Here is a 16166-nt window from a genome sequence, read left to right as displayed (position 1 = left end):
TTTTCTTCATAATGGTGGAATTGAGGAATTTTTAATTCCTATAAGATTCTTAAATAATATATATTCTATATGAAACAGTAAAAACGGTAGGAAGACAATAGTTGTCTGTTGGGGTTTTTGTAGTTGTGGTTTGCCTTTTACAAAGGAAATTTTTTACAAATCTTGGCAATAACTTAACTATTTAAATTTAAACTCTTTGCTGGGTTTTTTCCCTCTTTCACTGCTTGCATGAAAGCCAATTCACTGTTTCCACCAGAGCAAGAGAGATGTGGATTGTATTTGTTATCTGAACATTGTTGTGCTTGAGTAGTTAGCTTTTCCAGAAGGCTGAAACACCAGTAAAATTTTTCAGTAAATGAGTGTCAGTCTTTTTAAAATTTCTTATTTGACTTGCATATGCTTCAGCTTTTTAAATTTCATGACTGAGAGCAATTGAAAGCAGATTGTTTATTCATGCTCTGACTGTAGCAGGAAGGAAATAACACTTCATGTAATTACCACAAAGTGCATCAATTATAGTTTTAGTAATATTTTGAATTTAGTTATCAAGCATCCTTCAAACATACCCCGTTTTGCTGACTACTTTTTCTAGTATTTTTTCCTGTTTATGATATCCAGCTATTGGACTCCTTCCTTTACTCAAAGTTCTTATTCCACACCAAAAATAAGCTTAAGCAGAAGAGTGGCTGTAGATCTGTTTTCATCAATCTGCAACCTCAAAAGCAAGAGAAAAGAGAGGATGCCTGTAAGATTTCAAGTAATGGGCCTAAAATAGAGGTCCCTTTGCATGGTACAGCAACATCTGTCACACCTGTTAGTATGTAAAAGTGCATCTTTCTTTAATATTAGTTTGTGGTGGCCTTGTCCACACAGTTAGGATGTGGCCATTTGCAAACTAGCACTAGCACTGGATAATGCAGCCTATTTAATATGTTTCTAGCGTGCAGCTCGACAGAACTGCTGCTGCAGGATGAGCACTGGTTTTTAACAAGCTTTCAGACAGACAAGTTTAATACAGTTGGAATGTAGCTTCCTGGGACCTCTTCCCAAGGGTACCTGCTGCCAGCTTTGGGATTACTAAGAACATTAAATATTTTCTTTCAACAGTAAATGAGGAGACCCACTGCCAGGGTTTGTTTTTGTAGACATCAATGGCTTCCCAGGCTCTGGCTGTGAATCAATGAAGTATATGCTTTAGGCTAAGTTAAATATATGGAACATTTACCCTGCCAGTTTTCTGTTTTCCACATTAGAGCTCTTGAATCCGAGGATGTCTCTGTCATCAATATTCAAAGATTACTTCAGAAATACATGAATACCCTGCAGTCCTGCTCTAGTGCTTACAAAAATGGTCATTTGAAGAAATGCACCTAAATGCTTAAAAAAAAATAGTAATGTGCACAAGTTTTCCTACTAGAAAGAAGTTACCAGCTTTTAAAAGCAGGATGGTCTTCTGCCCTCTTTAGGTATATAAATGGATAATGGGCATTATTTCCCAAAAGGTATTGCAATGACTTGCTAGTGATTTGCTTTAAAAGGAGGAAGAAACAAACAAGCTAACCTGAACCTAATCACAGTTTTGGTTGTCAGCTGTCACATTTCCCAAGATTTCTGTTTCCAAGGTGTTTTTCATTATGTGTGTGCTTTCATGAGTTCACAAAAGAACAATGTGTCTGGCAAAACCTTGTTTTCTTGCATAGGCTGTACTAACATGCTTCTCTGTAATTTACTATAATTCTAAATATTCCATAGTTAAAATAGCATTATCTGCTGTTTCTTAGTTCTCCTATATACAGGGAGCATGACTACTCTCTGCTCACTGTTCTGAGCATTTTCTTTGTCTTAGAGAGATCTTTCAAACCAGTAAATAGTCAAAGTGATTTTTTTTTTTTTTAAGAACTGCTGTGGAAATGAGAATCCATTTGTCTGGCTTTCATCTTGGACATCATTGTTGACAGAGGCCTGTTAGGTCAAGCTCTTGATTGAGTCATGTCTGTCAGGTTTGTACAAATGCAGATGTAAAGTTAGAAATCCAGAATACATTGCTGCAGTACTGCTAACCTTGCAGTCAGAAAATTCGAAGGCGTGATGCTTGGAGATCTTTATGTTCACCATAAAATTATAGAAACAAATCATTGTGAGACCACTCTCTTTGAAAGGTCATAGCTATAAGGGGTGGTTCCTGTTGGGAAAAAAGCAAATTATCACTCCAGTCTTCAAGAAAGGCAAGAAAGAGGATCTGGAAAATTATATGCCAATCATTCTCACCTTGGTCACTGGGAAGGTGATGGATTAAATCCTTCTGGAAGCTACTTCCCAATACCTGAAAGACACGAAGGTGATTGGGAGTAGTCAGCATGGATTTATGAAGGGGAAATCATGCTTAGCCAACCTGAAAGCCTTTAATGACTTTGTCAGAAGAGCAGTGGGTGTTGCTTACTTTGGTAAGGCTTTCAGCACAGCATCCTGTAATATCCATGTAGTCAAACAAATGAAGTACAGACTCTCAAAGCACACAGTGAAGTGAGGTGGGCTGAAAGCTGGCTGAGTTCATGGACTCAAAGGATTGTGATCATTGCCATCAAGCTGGACACCAGTTGCTAGTGGAGCATTGCACGGGCTTGATACTGTATTCAGTGCTGTTTAGCATCATCATTAATAACCTGGACAATGGGACAGGATGCACCCTTAACAAGTGAGCAGATGATTTCCAGAGTTGCCTTCCAACCTCAGCCACTCTGTGAATGTGTTATATCTTTGGTTTCATTTGATCTGTCTCAAAAAATCTAGTTACTGCTTTTTCAAAATCTAAAATCATGACAAATCAATAGAAGCTGTGGTAGAGGGGAAGTGGGAGCAGGAGTGAGTAAGAATATGAAAGATCAGATAGCTGGAATGGGAAAGAAACAATGTGAAGAAAGAAGTGAAGTACAAAAACTTCGCAGTGAAGGAGGACATTTTTGTGATGTATCTTGACTGCAGCATGATGAGAGGGAGGACACGGTGCCATTTTCTTGTCCTGAAGAAAAAAGATGATGTATATCCCCAAAAGTTTTTATGGAAGCTGCTTGGTCATAAAATGAAGGATGTACTACTACTGGATCATCAAATCGTCACCAACTTTGAGTATGAAACACTTCTGTAACTGCAGTATCTCTAGAAGGAGATACCCTGGTCTTGAGAGATGAAAAAAAATTGTCAATTCTGTAGAATTAAAGTGTTATGGAGATTTGTATTTTTAGACATCTCTTGGATTAGCCCCACGTCTTTTATTCTTAGCTGGAATACTGTTCCTATTGTGCTTAAGCACTGAAATGAAATGGAAAAGATAAATAAAAAGACAATATTCACTCTACTACTTTAGTTGTATTTGAGTCTTCATTGCAGGGTTTCCTGAGGATTTTGTTAATTGGCCAACTTTAAAGATAGTTGACAGATCTTTTTTAATTCGTAGGCCACCTCCATGCAGACAATTCTTGAACGTGAATGTAATATTTCATCGGTTTTCACAAGGTGATCATCTTTGATCTCAGATCAAGTGTAAGGTCACTTAAGAGGTTTTAAGTAATTGTTGTGAAAGGTCTATCCTATCTCATTAATGAAGGTGCTGTTTTGTCAAATCTGGATTTAGTAAAATACTTCAGCTATTGCTTTTTTTCAAGTTTGGAAGTATTTTGACTTTTTTAAACTCCATGGCATTTAAGTAGATAACTGAAGTAGAAAAATGTAATAAGAATTATGTGTAATATAAGTAATGGGGAATATAATTCATATATGGATACCTGATATATAATTTTTTTAATATCTATTTGTTTATATAAGGATTTACAGAAGTTGTTTGAATCTGTTTTTATCTTAATAGCAGAAGCCATGCCTGAATTAAGTGGAATTCTGGGAATGCAATACATTTCTTTCTTCACTGTAGTTTTAAACTTGTTCTTTTGTTACTAGCCTGAATTTTAATCTGTTGGCTTTCCAAGATAGCCAGATACCTGATTATGGTGCTGCCAAGAGCGTAATGTAAGTAATCCTTCCCTGTTTGAAGGCAAGCTTAGTCATCTCGGTGCATTGCCATGCAGTGGCGATAGGTAAACTGCCTGAGATAACTCTCATAAATACAAATAGAGGTTCTACAGAGAAAAGGCATTCTGGAAGCTTCAGATCTAGCTCCTATCATACAGGTAATGAGCTGTACTAGCCAGATGGAGAATGTATCAACACAACTTTTGGTTCTGACATGAGAGAGGTGTGGAGAACCAGAAGCTCTTTGATCACAAATCTGCCTTTGAAGTACGCTTAGTCAATAAATACCCTAATTTGGTGAAAAAATTGTAGTATGATTTTAGAAACACTTAGATGCAGTTTAGAGTTTAGTTTTGTTGGGTTTTTTAGTACCAAATACCTATTGAGGTCGTGACAAAGTAATCACTATGAAAATGATACGGCAGATAGGAATATAAATTGTTCAAAATAGGTTAAATGGCCATAATTGTTTTTTCTGGATCCTGTTGTAGAGAGAAAATGTAATGATCTGTGTGAATGATCTATACTCACAGAAGAAGAGTCGCAAAGAAAACAGTATTGTGGCTACATCTGAGCAGTTTCAAAGGAACCTGTGAAAAATTCACCTTACAAATAGGGCACACTTATCCCATATGAAGACCCTAGGCCCACTGTAGGAGAGGATCTGGTTCAAGACCATCTTAAAAACCTAAACATACGCAAGTCCATGGGACCTGACGAAATCCATCCACGGGTCCTGAAGGAGCTGGCGAATGAAGTTGCTAAGCCACTGGCCATCATATTTGAAAAATCATGGCAGTCAGGTGAAGTTCCCGACGACTGGAAAAAGGGAAATATAACTCCCATTTTCAAGAAGGGGAAAATGGATGACCCGGGGAATTACAGACCAGTCAGTCTCACCTCTGTGCCTGGCAAAATCTTGGAGCAGATTCTCCTGGAAGACATGCTAAGGCACATGAAAAACAAGGAGGTGGTTGGTGACAGCCAGCATGGCTTCACTAAGGGGAAATCCTGCCTGACCAATTTGGTGGCCTTCTATGATGGGGCTACAAAACTGATGGACAGGGGCAGAGCAGTTGACGTCATCTACCTGGACTTGTGCAAAGCGTTCGACACTGTCCCACATGACATCCTTGTCTCTAAATTGGAGAGACATCAATTTGATGGATGGACCACTCAGTGGATAAAGAACTGGCTGGATGGCTGCACACAAAGAGTTGTGGTCAATGGTTGATACGCTGGAGGGAAGGGATGCCATCCAGAGGGACCTCGACACGCTTGTGAGGTGGGCTGATGCCAACCTGATGAAGTTTAACCATGCCAACTGCAAGGTCCTACACCGGGGTCGGAGCAATCCCAGGCACGGCTACAGGTTGGGCAAAGAAGAGATTCAGAGCAGCCCTGCAGAGAAGGACTTGGGGGTGTTGGTCAATGAGAAAATGAATATGAGTCAGCTTCAGTGTGTACTCGCAGCCCAGAAAGCCAACCGTATCCTGGGCTGCATCAAAAGGAGCGTGACCAGCAGGTCAAAGGAGGTGATCCTGCTTCTCTTCTCTGCTCTCGTGAGGCCTCGCTTGGAGTATTGTGTGCAGTTCTGGTGTCCTCAACATAAAAAGGACATGGAACTGTTGGAACAAGTCCAGAGGAGGGCCACGAGGATGATCAGGGGACTGGAGCACCTCCCGTATGAAGACAGGCTGAGAAAGTTGGGGCTGTTCAGCCTGGAGAAGAGAAGGCTGCGTGGAGACCTCATAGCAGCCTTCCAGTATCTGAAGGGGGCTACAAGGATACTGGGCAGGGACTGTAGTGACAGGACAAGGGGTAACGGGTCAAAACTTAAACAGGGGAAGTTTAGATTGGATATAAGGAAGAAATTCTTTACTGAGAGGGTGGTGAGGCACTGGAATGGGTTGCCCAGGGAAGTTGTGAATGCTCCATCCCTGGTGGTGTTCAAGGCCAGGTTGGACAGAGCCTTGGGTGACATGGTTTAGTGTGAGGTGTTCCTGCCCATGGCAGGGGGGTTGGAACTGGATGATCTCGAGGTCCTTTCCAACCCTAACTATTCTATGATTCTATGAATGCCTAACTTTATCTGACTTGCTCTGAATATGGGTGACACAGAACACGATCTCTGGGGTCTTGTTTGAAATATTATGTTTGTTCTGTGTACAAAGGTGTTTAACAAATAAGCACAAACAAAACCCAGGCAACCACTGGAAAGTGCATAGTAAAAAATTGCATGGGCTTTTCACTTCCTTAATTTTTTTCTTTGTCCAGAGGAGTTGTGTATTAGGCAATACAAGTAGGGTGATACGGAAGTGATGAAACTACTATTTAAATGAAAACCAAAACTAAAACAGGGCTGTTGAGGAAAATGGCAAGGGCTACTAGAAAGTACAAGATTATGGTACTACTGAGTGTCTGTCAACTGCAGAAGTTGTGGCAACGAAATGGGCAAGCAAAAATAGTGTTTGATCTTTTTGTTACCCATTCAAAATCCTCACTTGTGAGGCAGAACTCTGAATTGAAAAAGGAGACAGAATTATGTCTGGAATAAGTAGTACCTAAAACCTGGTTCCAGTGCACAGTCTCTTCTTGCATTTGATCCTGCTGTGATGTGTCCAGAGCATCCAGAGACATCCTGATCTATGCACAGAGTAATCGCTTGTGTAGCAAAACACACAGGAATTATATTTCTGCAAGACTATTAGTTTTCATTTCTTAAGTTTGTTATTACACTCTTGAATGATGTGTTACTGCTATTTGACATGTTAGGTTTTCCTGCTATAATGTTTTTGCTATAATGTCCACCTTTCCTTCCTTAGAGACTTAGTACAGGAAGTCACACCCTGCACCTTATCCTGATGGGCATTTTTAGGGAGCAGGAGAGTTACTGGAAAGTGTAATTATTTTTTTTTTCTTTCAACTTTAAGACAGTTCCAGTGAAAGTGATAGCAAAGCCTGTGTATTGGGCTATGTACAGGCTTTAAGTTGGCAGTAACTGCATGACAGCAATGTAAGGAAATTCTTGGAATGTGTTCAGAGCATAAAAATGTGATACTGAGGCCAACAGCTCTCATTAGGCTTGAAACAGAGATAAAGTATGGTGATGGTAACTAGCAGAAGGCCTCCCTGGCATAGATACAGCATCCCTCTATCTTCTGTCCCACCCAGATACTTTCTGTACTTCTAAAATTTTTGAGCATGTGTGCTTTGATCACGTAGGTGTTTGATTTTGTTTGATTGTTACTGGCAATTTTAATGGTTTCTGGTTTTAATGAGACTTTTATTTAAATACTTTATTTTTTAAGCAACTCAGATCTTTATAAGAAGATAAACATGAAGTATTAAATTAAAATAGTTTTTCTTTATTTTCCAGTGCTTTTCACGTTTCATGTGTGTTTTTAATTAAAAAGGCTTTAATGTGTAGATTTGCTACATGTTGAGTTCTGTGGAGCCATTTTTTTCACCCATGTCTTTTGAAAGTTTATTTTAAAGCCCTAAATCAGTTAATAAATGTAACTGAAAATAAAATATCTTAATTGTGAATGCATGTCTTTGAATTTGAAGAAGTAAACTTCAGGAAAAGGCTGATGCTATCTCTCATTTGATTATGGTTTCATCGATGTGTTCATTGAATTACAGACTTCACAGCGAGACTTTTCCAACTCATTTGTGTTTCATTCTTCTCAGGCACTTGCTCACGTACAGCCAAAGTTGTTGAATTTTTTGGTAGGATTGTGGGGTTGTGCATTTGAGTCTATTCCTGTATTGTTTAATATAACACTTTAAAGTCTAAAATATTAAAGTTATTAATTTTAAATCTTAACCGTTGTTGGATAATGTTTGCAAAAGCAAAATAATTTAGGGATAAAAACTTTGTTCACTGTTGCTTTTTTGAAGTTACGATGCTTTTTTCTAAAATGAAAACCAGGGGTTTTGTTTGGGGTTTTGGGTTTTGTTTTGGGTTTGGTTGGGGTTTTTTTTTCCAATTATCTTGGCTCATCACAGGGTAGGAATGGGTGGGGCGGCTGCTTCTGAGAAGGAGTAGCACAGCTATTAACGATGCACAAATATTAGTGGTTAACAGAAGTCACTGTCACTGGTGTGACTCACCTTGTAACTGTGAACCCTCTACAGGGTAATGTTTTGGTAGCCAAACTCTTAAGCATGGAATTATCCAAATAAAAACTGGTTAGGATGATACTAAAACCTTATTAGAACATGCATGAAAACAGAGGTATAAAGGGAGTGAGTCTGTTCATAAGTATAAATGGGACTACTGCAAACCGTTAACATGGAGGGGGGATCTACATTGTACCACCATAGATAACTGAAAGTTTTGGTTACTCATTGGTAGGCATGTTTAAAATAAACCTTTGAAAATGAATGTGTTCAGAAACTACCTAGTAGCAAACAAAAAGTGGAGTAATAGTTCCTACAGACCTGGTTTGATGCCAAAAGTAGTAAGTATCAAAGATCACAATGGCTAAGATGTTGAAAAGTGCCTTTTTTTTTTTTACCCTCACTGCTTTGATAAGTAATATTTGGCAGAAGGAGGACTCAACAGCAGAATACCTTTCCTGGAGCATGAGAAAATGTCTCGTGATTTCCAGACATCTAATATGCTGACACAGAATAAATAATCATTTCCCTCTCCTATGAATAACTTGCTGAGAGCAATAGAAATGCTGTCTATGTTGATAAAATCACATCTCTTCGAGACATAGACTGGTATAATTTTCATGTTGTTTGTATCTTTATGCTCAAAATAAAAATCCAAGTAAGTTCTGAAGTCTGAGTTTCTCTTCTGAACAAACACCAGCATCTTCAATGTATGTTAAGAAGCAGTATGTGGCTGCAGTGTTTGTTCAAATGGAACAATGATTTATTTCTGGTTTTGTTTTAAAGAAAAACTAAGTAGCAGTCCTGCAGAAAAGATGTGAAGAAAATGCATGGCTTGTAACCTTAACATAGACTCAATAACCTTACACAATGAGGCAAAGCAAGATACCATACTGGGATTGTGTAAGTGGAAGATGCTGTGCAAGGCATATAATACAAGTCCCTCTGCTGTATTTAGCATTAGTGAAGTCTAGGCAGGAGCAGTGTGCAATTTGGAGCACTCCAGTTCAAACAAATAGGCGGCTTAAGGCAGAACAGCTAGAGTGAAGCAACAACAATGACCATACGTGCAGAAAGAAAATTACTTATGGGGAAACACTGAGCAGAGGAGGGTTCTTTTAATCCACATGGTAGGACTGTAAAGAGATGTATATCCTTGCAGTGAAGCACTGGTTGTCTGATCTTTGTGCTGATGTGTAAAAGAAGAGGCAATGGGAGTAACTTCATTTGTTGTGATGGGAGGAACGGAAAAACACTGCAATGGAGAACGTGCAGCCTTCCTCATCAGAGGCTTTAGAATCAGGGTGAACAGGGAGTAGTATCATGTGTTAGGGCAGGCAGATGAAGGTAGCCTGAAGATCTTTGGAGATCCAGGAACTTGTCAGTTTAACCTTTGGAGTTTTTTAGTTCCTTTATTTAAAAAAAAGCCTGTTATGATTGCTGTTTGCACTTTGCAAATAATGATACAGTTAGGAGGACCTGAAAATGTTTTGGAGAGAATTTTTGTTCTCTCCTCAGTAGTGACAGTGATTAAATGCGCAAGATCAGGGTTTGTTTAGAAATGGCACAAGGAGTCCCATAAAGCCTCATCTAGGACAGGATAAGATACAGTGCTGTGCTGTGGTCGTAAGCCAGTCTTTCATGGGAATTCATTATTTCCCTGTTGCTGAGGTGTGGGGTTTTGGGGGTGGGTGGTGATTTCTGCCTGTATTTTGTTCTATAGGGTTGTTAAAGTTATTTTGCTGGTCTCTGAAGTACTCAGCTGTACCTCTCCGCATGGCTCTTCACGTTCTGCTTGGGATCATAACAGCTTTCTCATTTGTATGGCATGAGTAAACATGCCTCTGTTAGAACAAAAATGAGATCATTTGTAGTTATTAAAAAAGGACAGCTGTATAAAGTAGTGTGCTTTCAGAGCACACCATAAAAATTGCTGGAAGATTTTTCTTCACTTTCTCAGCCCAAGTAATTTGAGTAAGCACTTTAAACTTTCATTTGCTCTGGATAATTAAAATTAAACTGAAATGTAACAAATTAAACTGAAGTTTGTCCAGATTTCTCCCTTCAGTTTCTAATGACTGCTTATTTTTCTTTGCAATTAAATTTCTGAAGTGTAATGAGTTGCCCAAAGAGACAAATCTGGGAGGTTGGGTTTCTTTTCTCCAGATGGTGGGCTTGAATCAGAGATACCAGAAGAGAATCCCTGAGCCATGTTTTGACTTTTGTTAGTGGACATGAATGTTTTTCAGGGAGTCCTCAAAATGTGTATGTTTTAGGACCACCAGTACTGTTCCCGTACTGCTTTCTGGTAGATTCTTCCCTGTTGAATTTGGATAGTGTTTAATGTTCTTGTTTGGAAAATTCTTTCAACTAATGAAGTTGCTGCAGGCTACTAATGCAGTGATTTTAGGAATGAGAACCTTTGAGCCTTCAGGATAAGACCTCTGATTTGAATTTTCTTTTTTTTTTTTTTTTTTTTTTGAATCTTTAACTATAATGATGTATATTTACAGTGATGTGACTGTATAAATATTTTTGTCTATAGAAAGAATCTTATGTTTCAAACAGAACTGCTTGTGAAGGGCCTTGACTCTAGAAAGACGTGGGCTGCTGGCAGTGATTATTCCAGATTGACTGAGGTTTTTTTTATCTTGCTGCTTTTGAAGACTCTTACACAGATTTCTGAATTGTCTGGATTTTTTAAATGTTTTTTGTAAATCCTGAAGGGAGAAAGGGAAAATAAAAAACCAAACCCTGTGTGTGAATCAAGCTGTTGCTACTTGTTTTGTTAAGCAGTATTGCCTCATCTCTTTGTGCTTTCTCTTCTCATCTGTACTACCTTGAACTTAGGGTAGAAGATCTTTGGAGCAGGAATTGTTACCCAGTGCTGTGCTGATTAATCATCTGGCATAATGGAGTCTTTGTGTGATTATGACTCCTTGTCCCTATCAAAATACAAATAGTAACATTTTAAGACGAAAACATCCTGAGGATGTTGCGAGGGTTTTTGTAGAGTGTTATGAACCTGTGAAAATGCAGGGGGGAATTATGCTTTACTTCAGTGTATTATTTATCTGACAAAACTTAGTGCTTGTGTAATGTGTTGTTAACTACTCCAAAAATATTAATCAGGCCTGTAGCTTATTAACACCCAGACATATTGAAACCAGCTTTGGCAAGAGATATGTGTATTTGCTCTAGAATGGTTTGTGTGGTGAAGTTGTATCTTCTTACCTAGCAGTTTGAATTGCTTTAAAATTCAACATTAACTCTGAATTTAAAGGTTTATGCTGCTTGTTTATTCCTAGGACTTTTACTAGGAAGCAACCAAATGTGAATGCTTTGTGAGCTGTATGCTCACACACTGCTTTTTGCTTGTGTTGCAGCAGTACTTACCTGGAGTGTATGCCTTGATTGAAAAAGCCAGACTGGGTGGTGATAGTGTAGGACACAACTTGTTCTGTGTCTTGCTGAGCAAATGCAGCACAATTTGGATCTGTTGATACTGCTGTTGAAAGATAACAGGATATATCTTACCTTTTTGATCACAGTCAAGCTGTAATGTTTTCTTCTGCTTTAACTGGCTCTCAGAGATGCAACCCCTCAAATTCCTTTTACATGATTTGCACATGGATTGTACAGTTTCCAAAATCCATGTTGGAGCCTTTCATAAGCAGTCGTAGTTACGTTTCTCAAAATTTTGCTGGAGTATTAATTTTTTGCACCTTGTTTTATACAATATAAATTACTTACAGACTGATATAAAATTGTGGTCTCTTGTTTCTTTGAACGTGTTTACACTGGAGCCTGGTAGATTCAGGAAGACTTGAGAATTTCCTAGAATAAGTTTGTTAATTCATGCTGAGATATTAGGATGTCTTATACTGAATTTTAGGTAGCCTAAACTATCTCACTGGGGTACTTTTTTCTTCAGATGAATTTAAACTGGGAAGCAAAGCAAGAGCTGTAACTCGGCCTTATTAAAATTCTTACAGTTCACAACCTAATAGAAGCCCCTGTTTTGTCAAGGGCTTACAGTATGAATGGGTGTCTAAATCTCTCCTCTTCAAAGCAAGTCTAGCATACATTTTCAGTTTTAGTTGAAAAAGTTCCTGACTTCTTTCTCTCAGTATAAGCACTTCAGGTTTGATTTATCTAAACAGCATTAGCATTTGAAGAATCTTCAGACTACACATGCCAAGACTGGATTATGCGAAACAGGACAGCAGAAAATACAGGATTAAGTGAATGGTTTTATTTCTAACCAGCTAAACTCTAGCTCAATTGTTTAACTCACATCCCTAGTAACAGAAAGGAAGGGAAGAAAGAAGAATATTGTAAAGGTAGTATTTTCTAGTTTCGCAGTTGTCTGAATTGGTATGCACTTGTAAATAGGAATAATGTAGATGATATTTCTCTCCAGTATCAAGTGATATGGTAATGATTAATCTGTATCTCACTTGGGTGGTTTGGGATTTTTTTTACTGTAAAATGTGGCTGCAAATGTGCTTAAAGATGCCGGGCAAAACATGTTGTAGAGCTGGCTTCCTATTCCTGTGCTGGGGGTGCAGAGTGGTGGGCAGCAACAGGACTGCTTCCCAACAGAAGGATCGAGGGCAATTTTGGTAGAAATCTCAGCGGCTTGGTAAATGCCAGCTCATGAGGGTTGAGGACAGACACCAGGGTTTAAGTTAGGGGAGCGCAGTGTTGGAGCACAGAAATGGCTAAAAGAAACGTGGGAAACTTGCAGTCAGGGAGAGCTTGTGTCTGGGTCCTTGCACAGCTTTACTGTGACAGAGAAACTTCTCATTTTTATCAAAACAAAGTTGGTTTAAAACTGGCAAAACAAAGCTTAACTGATTTTTCAGAGACTGATGTTTAGGTTTATCGTGGTATATGTATTGTATATTTATTTTTTTTTCCACAGAAACCTGCTAATATTTTAGTTATGGGTGAAGGTCCTGAGCGAGGAAGAGTAAAAATTGGTATGTTTATATCTTTGATAAGTCCCAGTGTAGCATTTAAGTTAGAATGTTCTGAAGGTGCAGTTATACCACGTAGTCACTGTAATACTAGTTATGTGCCTGGGCACATTGCCTAAATGCTGCTTTCTGGGTGATGGGCCTCTTGATATTAGCCCCATGCACTAGTTCTGACCATGAAATGCTGTAGCCTCATTAATACAAAGTGGAAAATGTCATTGTATTTTGTTTAAGTGGGTGTTTGTGTGGGGAGGGGGATTTTGATATGGGGATGAATATGACAGCTAGCTAGGGGAAAGGAGGAGGAAGAAATGGGATTTTAACATTTCCTCCATTTACCCCTGTAATGCCATGACATTATCTTGCTGCTGCTTATAAAATCTAAATAGGGAATTACTCATTGCTACGAACCTTAAATTTTTATAATGGAATCAAGGTGGCATTTAGCCTTCACAGTGTTCTTGAAAGGGTAGACAGTCTCTTGGAGATAAATGCAAGGGATCTTAAAAGTCCAGAAAACACAGTAATCCAGCCAAAATGCTTAGTAAGAAGTACTGCTAAATGCTCAAACCGGGGTGTGCCAGGGTAGAAACAATTTCCCCAACACTTTCCCCACTATTGTAACGTTTTCTGGTGGAAGTTACTGTTCAGAGTGAGGTGACAATTTGTAAAGCTTCAATTGTTTTAAAATAAACAAATAAATAAGGATTAACTGTAGTCTAACAGTAATAAGCTATACCAGGCTGTGCATTAGTGTGGCGGTGCTTTGACAGCAGACTGCTAATGCACAGCCTGCTTATATTTGTTATGGTAATGCAGCCCCGTTTGGAAGGGGTTTTTTAAAGCTAGTTCATCTTTTTCATCCCTCTGGTTTTCTTTTCTGAGATTATTCTGCATTGTGGCTCTGTACTCTTACTGTTTTTGTTTATCTGAACTATATTGTTAATCACTAGTGTAATGACTCAGGGCAGGATTTTCTTGGGGTGTTCAGTGCTGCTCTAGTCCTTCCCTTGTCCTTTGAAATCCAAGGAGCAGATGGGCTGAGGCAGAACACTCCTTCAGATCCTGCCCTGAAAGTTATTAATGCCCTTCCAAGGTTTAAGGTTGACAGTAGAGATTGAAGTTCTTTTCCGTACAAAACAGGTACAGTGCAAACAGCGGAAGGGAAGATTTCTTCCCATTACCTTATTCTTCATGGAGTGGTTACTTCCCAAATTGAGAACATAGGTCATACTCAGGCATGTTCACTTTCAGCTGTGGTGGTGATACTTGCTGTACACAACTACTTGCTAGTAATTACACATAGACCACCCATTTATTTCTTAATTTATAGTTGCGAATTAATTTGGGAATAACAACTAAATTTAGTCAGATTCTACTAATGGACAGGTGAAAGATTCTGTATCGGACCACCAGTCCTCTGAGCCATCCGTTCCCAGCAGGGAAAAAGGGAGGGGAACCCTGGATTTCTAAGTGTGTTGTCAAAATATAGATTTTTCTTATTAAGATACTGCCACAGCAAGAAAAGAATGCAGAAGTTACACCCATACCAAGGGCTTCCACTTTTCCAGTGTAACTAAGTTTTCTAAAAAATACATAACTGGTCTTTTAACTTAAAATAATTTTTACAGGCTTTTTGTGTTATTTTGAGTCATAAATTTATTTTCTGCCAACATCTTTTCCTTATTTTTTCATAGTTACTAGTGACTTGATATCTTGAGTAATCAGTATTTTAATGTAGAAAACTGTAAAATGTTTCTCTTTTTAAATGCATTAAAACAATCATAAATAGGAATGCCTATGAATAAATTATTAAGGATTGTGCAGTCAAGTTACAGACCCATATTTACACTGCAGTTTTCCCTCAGCCACTGAGCTGTATAGCGTGTAGGTCCTTTTCCCTCAGAACGGCTACTCATTTCATTCCATTCAAGTCTTCTCAGCAGATGTGTATATCCCTGCACCACAGAGTCCCTCTGCTTTGGGATTTGGGGAATGGTGGGTTGGGAAAGTAATTTGGTGGGGGAAGGTGCCTATTTTAGTCTCTGCCCATGTTCTCCTGTATCACTTATATTTGGTAGTTCACACAGCTTTCTAGGCAGTTGTATACTACCAATTATAAAAAGCAGGTTTTAATGATATGATGCCCCCAAACAGTTTAAAAATCATAGCCTATATGATATTTAGTACTGGTTCTTGATACTGGAAATACTTCTTGACTGAAAATAAGAAGGAAGGCAGATGCTCTAGGCTTAATTGCTGGTTTTGTGTGAAGAAAATCTTGCTATAGCCAACTTCACGAGGAGGGAGGTTTTGTGATCTGCACGTATGTATTATAAATCATTCTAACCTTTGCAGAACCTGCACTTGGCTCACATTTAAAATGCTGCTTCTTGAAAGACCATCCTGTAATAATGGAATATTTTATCAGAGAATATCAGGTAAAATGAGTCAGGATTTACCAGTGTCCTGAGAAGTGAGTTGATGCGCTTTTTCAGAACAGTGGTTAATTCTTTGTTCTCAATGGCTCATGTTAGTAATGATTTATAATGATATACTTTATAGGTGATGATATCCTGTAACTTCTACAAAAGCTTTAAGAAAATCTCACAGAATTCATATCTGCTACAGTCTGCGTTTGCATTTTGTTTAGCAGTGATGGTAGCGCTAACAAGTAAACTCAATCAGTTTGTTAAAGAAAAAAGGATAGTTTTCCTCTGATTTTAAAGCATCTCTCTTTGAATTTTGCAGCTGACATGGGCTTTGCCCGATTATTTAATTCACCTCTGAAGCCTTTAGCAGACTTGGATCCAGTAGTTGTAACATTCTGGTATCGAGCTCCAGAGTTGCTTCTTGGGGCCAGGCATTATACCAAAGCTATTGGTAAGTAAATTGGACCAAAGCTTACTGTTTTTTCTTCATGTGAAGTGTACCCAAATATTGAAGCATTGATAAATAATACAGACAACAGTAGCTGATTTAAAGCTATGTTACTGATTTCTTAAAGAAATACTCAACTTTGACAAATTGTTTAGT

General features: G+C 38.5%; 1 protein-coding gene across 3 annotated transcripts in view; it reads left to right on the top strand.

Moving 5' to 3' along the window:
- CDK8 (cyclin dependent kinase 8) overlaps nt 1–16166 on the top strand; it is a 72776-nt gene that overhangs the window by 40879 nt on the left and 15731 nt on the right. For 2 of the 3 annotated variants that reach the window (XM_080614030.1, XM_080614029.1), the window contains exons 5-6: nt 13076–13133; nt 15882–16013. In XM_080614030.1, the coding sequence (XP_080470156.1) occupies nt 13076–13133; nt 15882–16013 (190 nt within the window). The remainder of the gene's footprint in view (nt 1–13075; nt 13134–15881; nt 16014–16166) is intronic. The other variant, XM_080614031.1, reaches the window with a different exon arrangement.

This window comes from Psittacula echo, assembly GCF_963264785.1.
Source record: "Psittacula echo genome assembly, chromosome: 3".
Taxonomy (NCBI): Eukaryota; Metazoa; Chordata; class Aves; order Psittaciformes; family Psittacidae; genus Psittacula; species Psittacula echo.
This window is presented reverse-complemented; position numbering and strand designations above follow the sequence as displayed.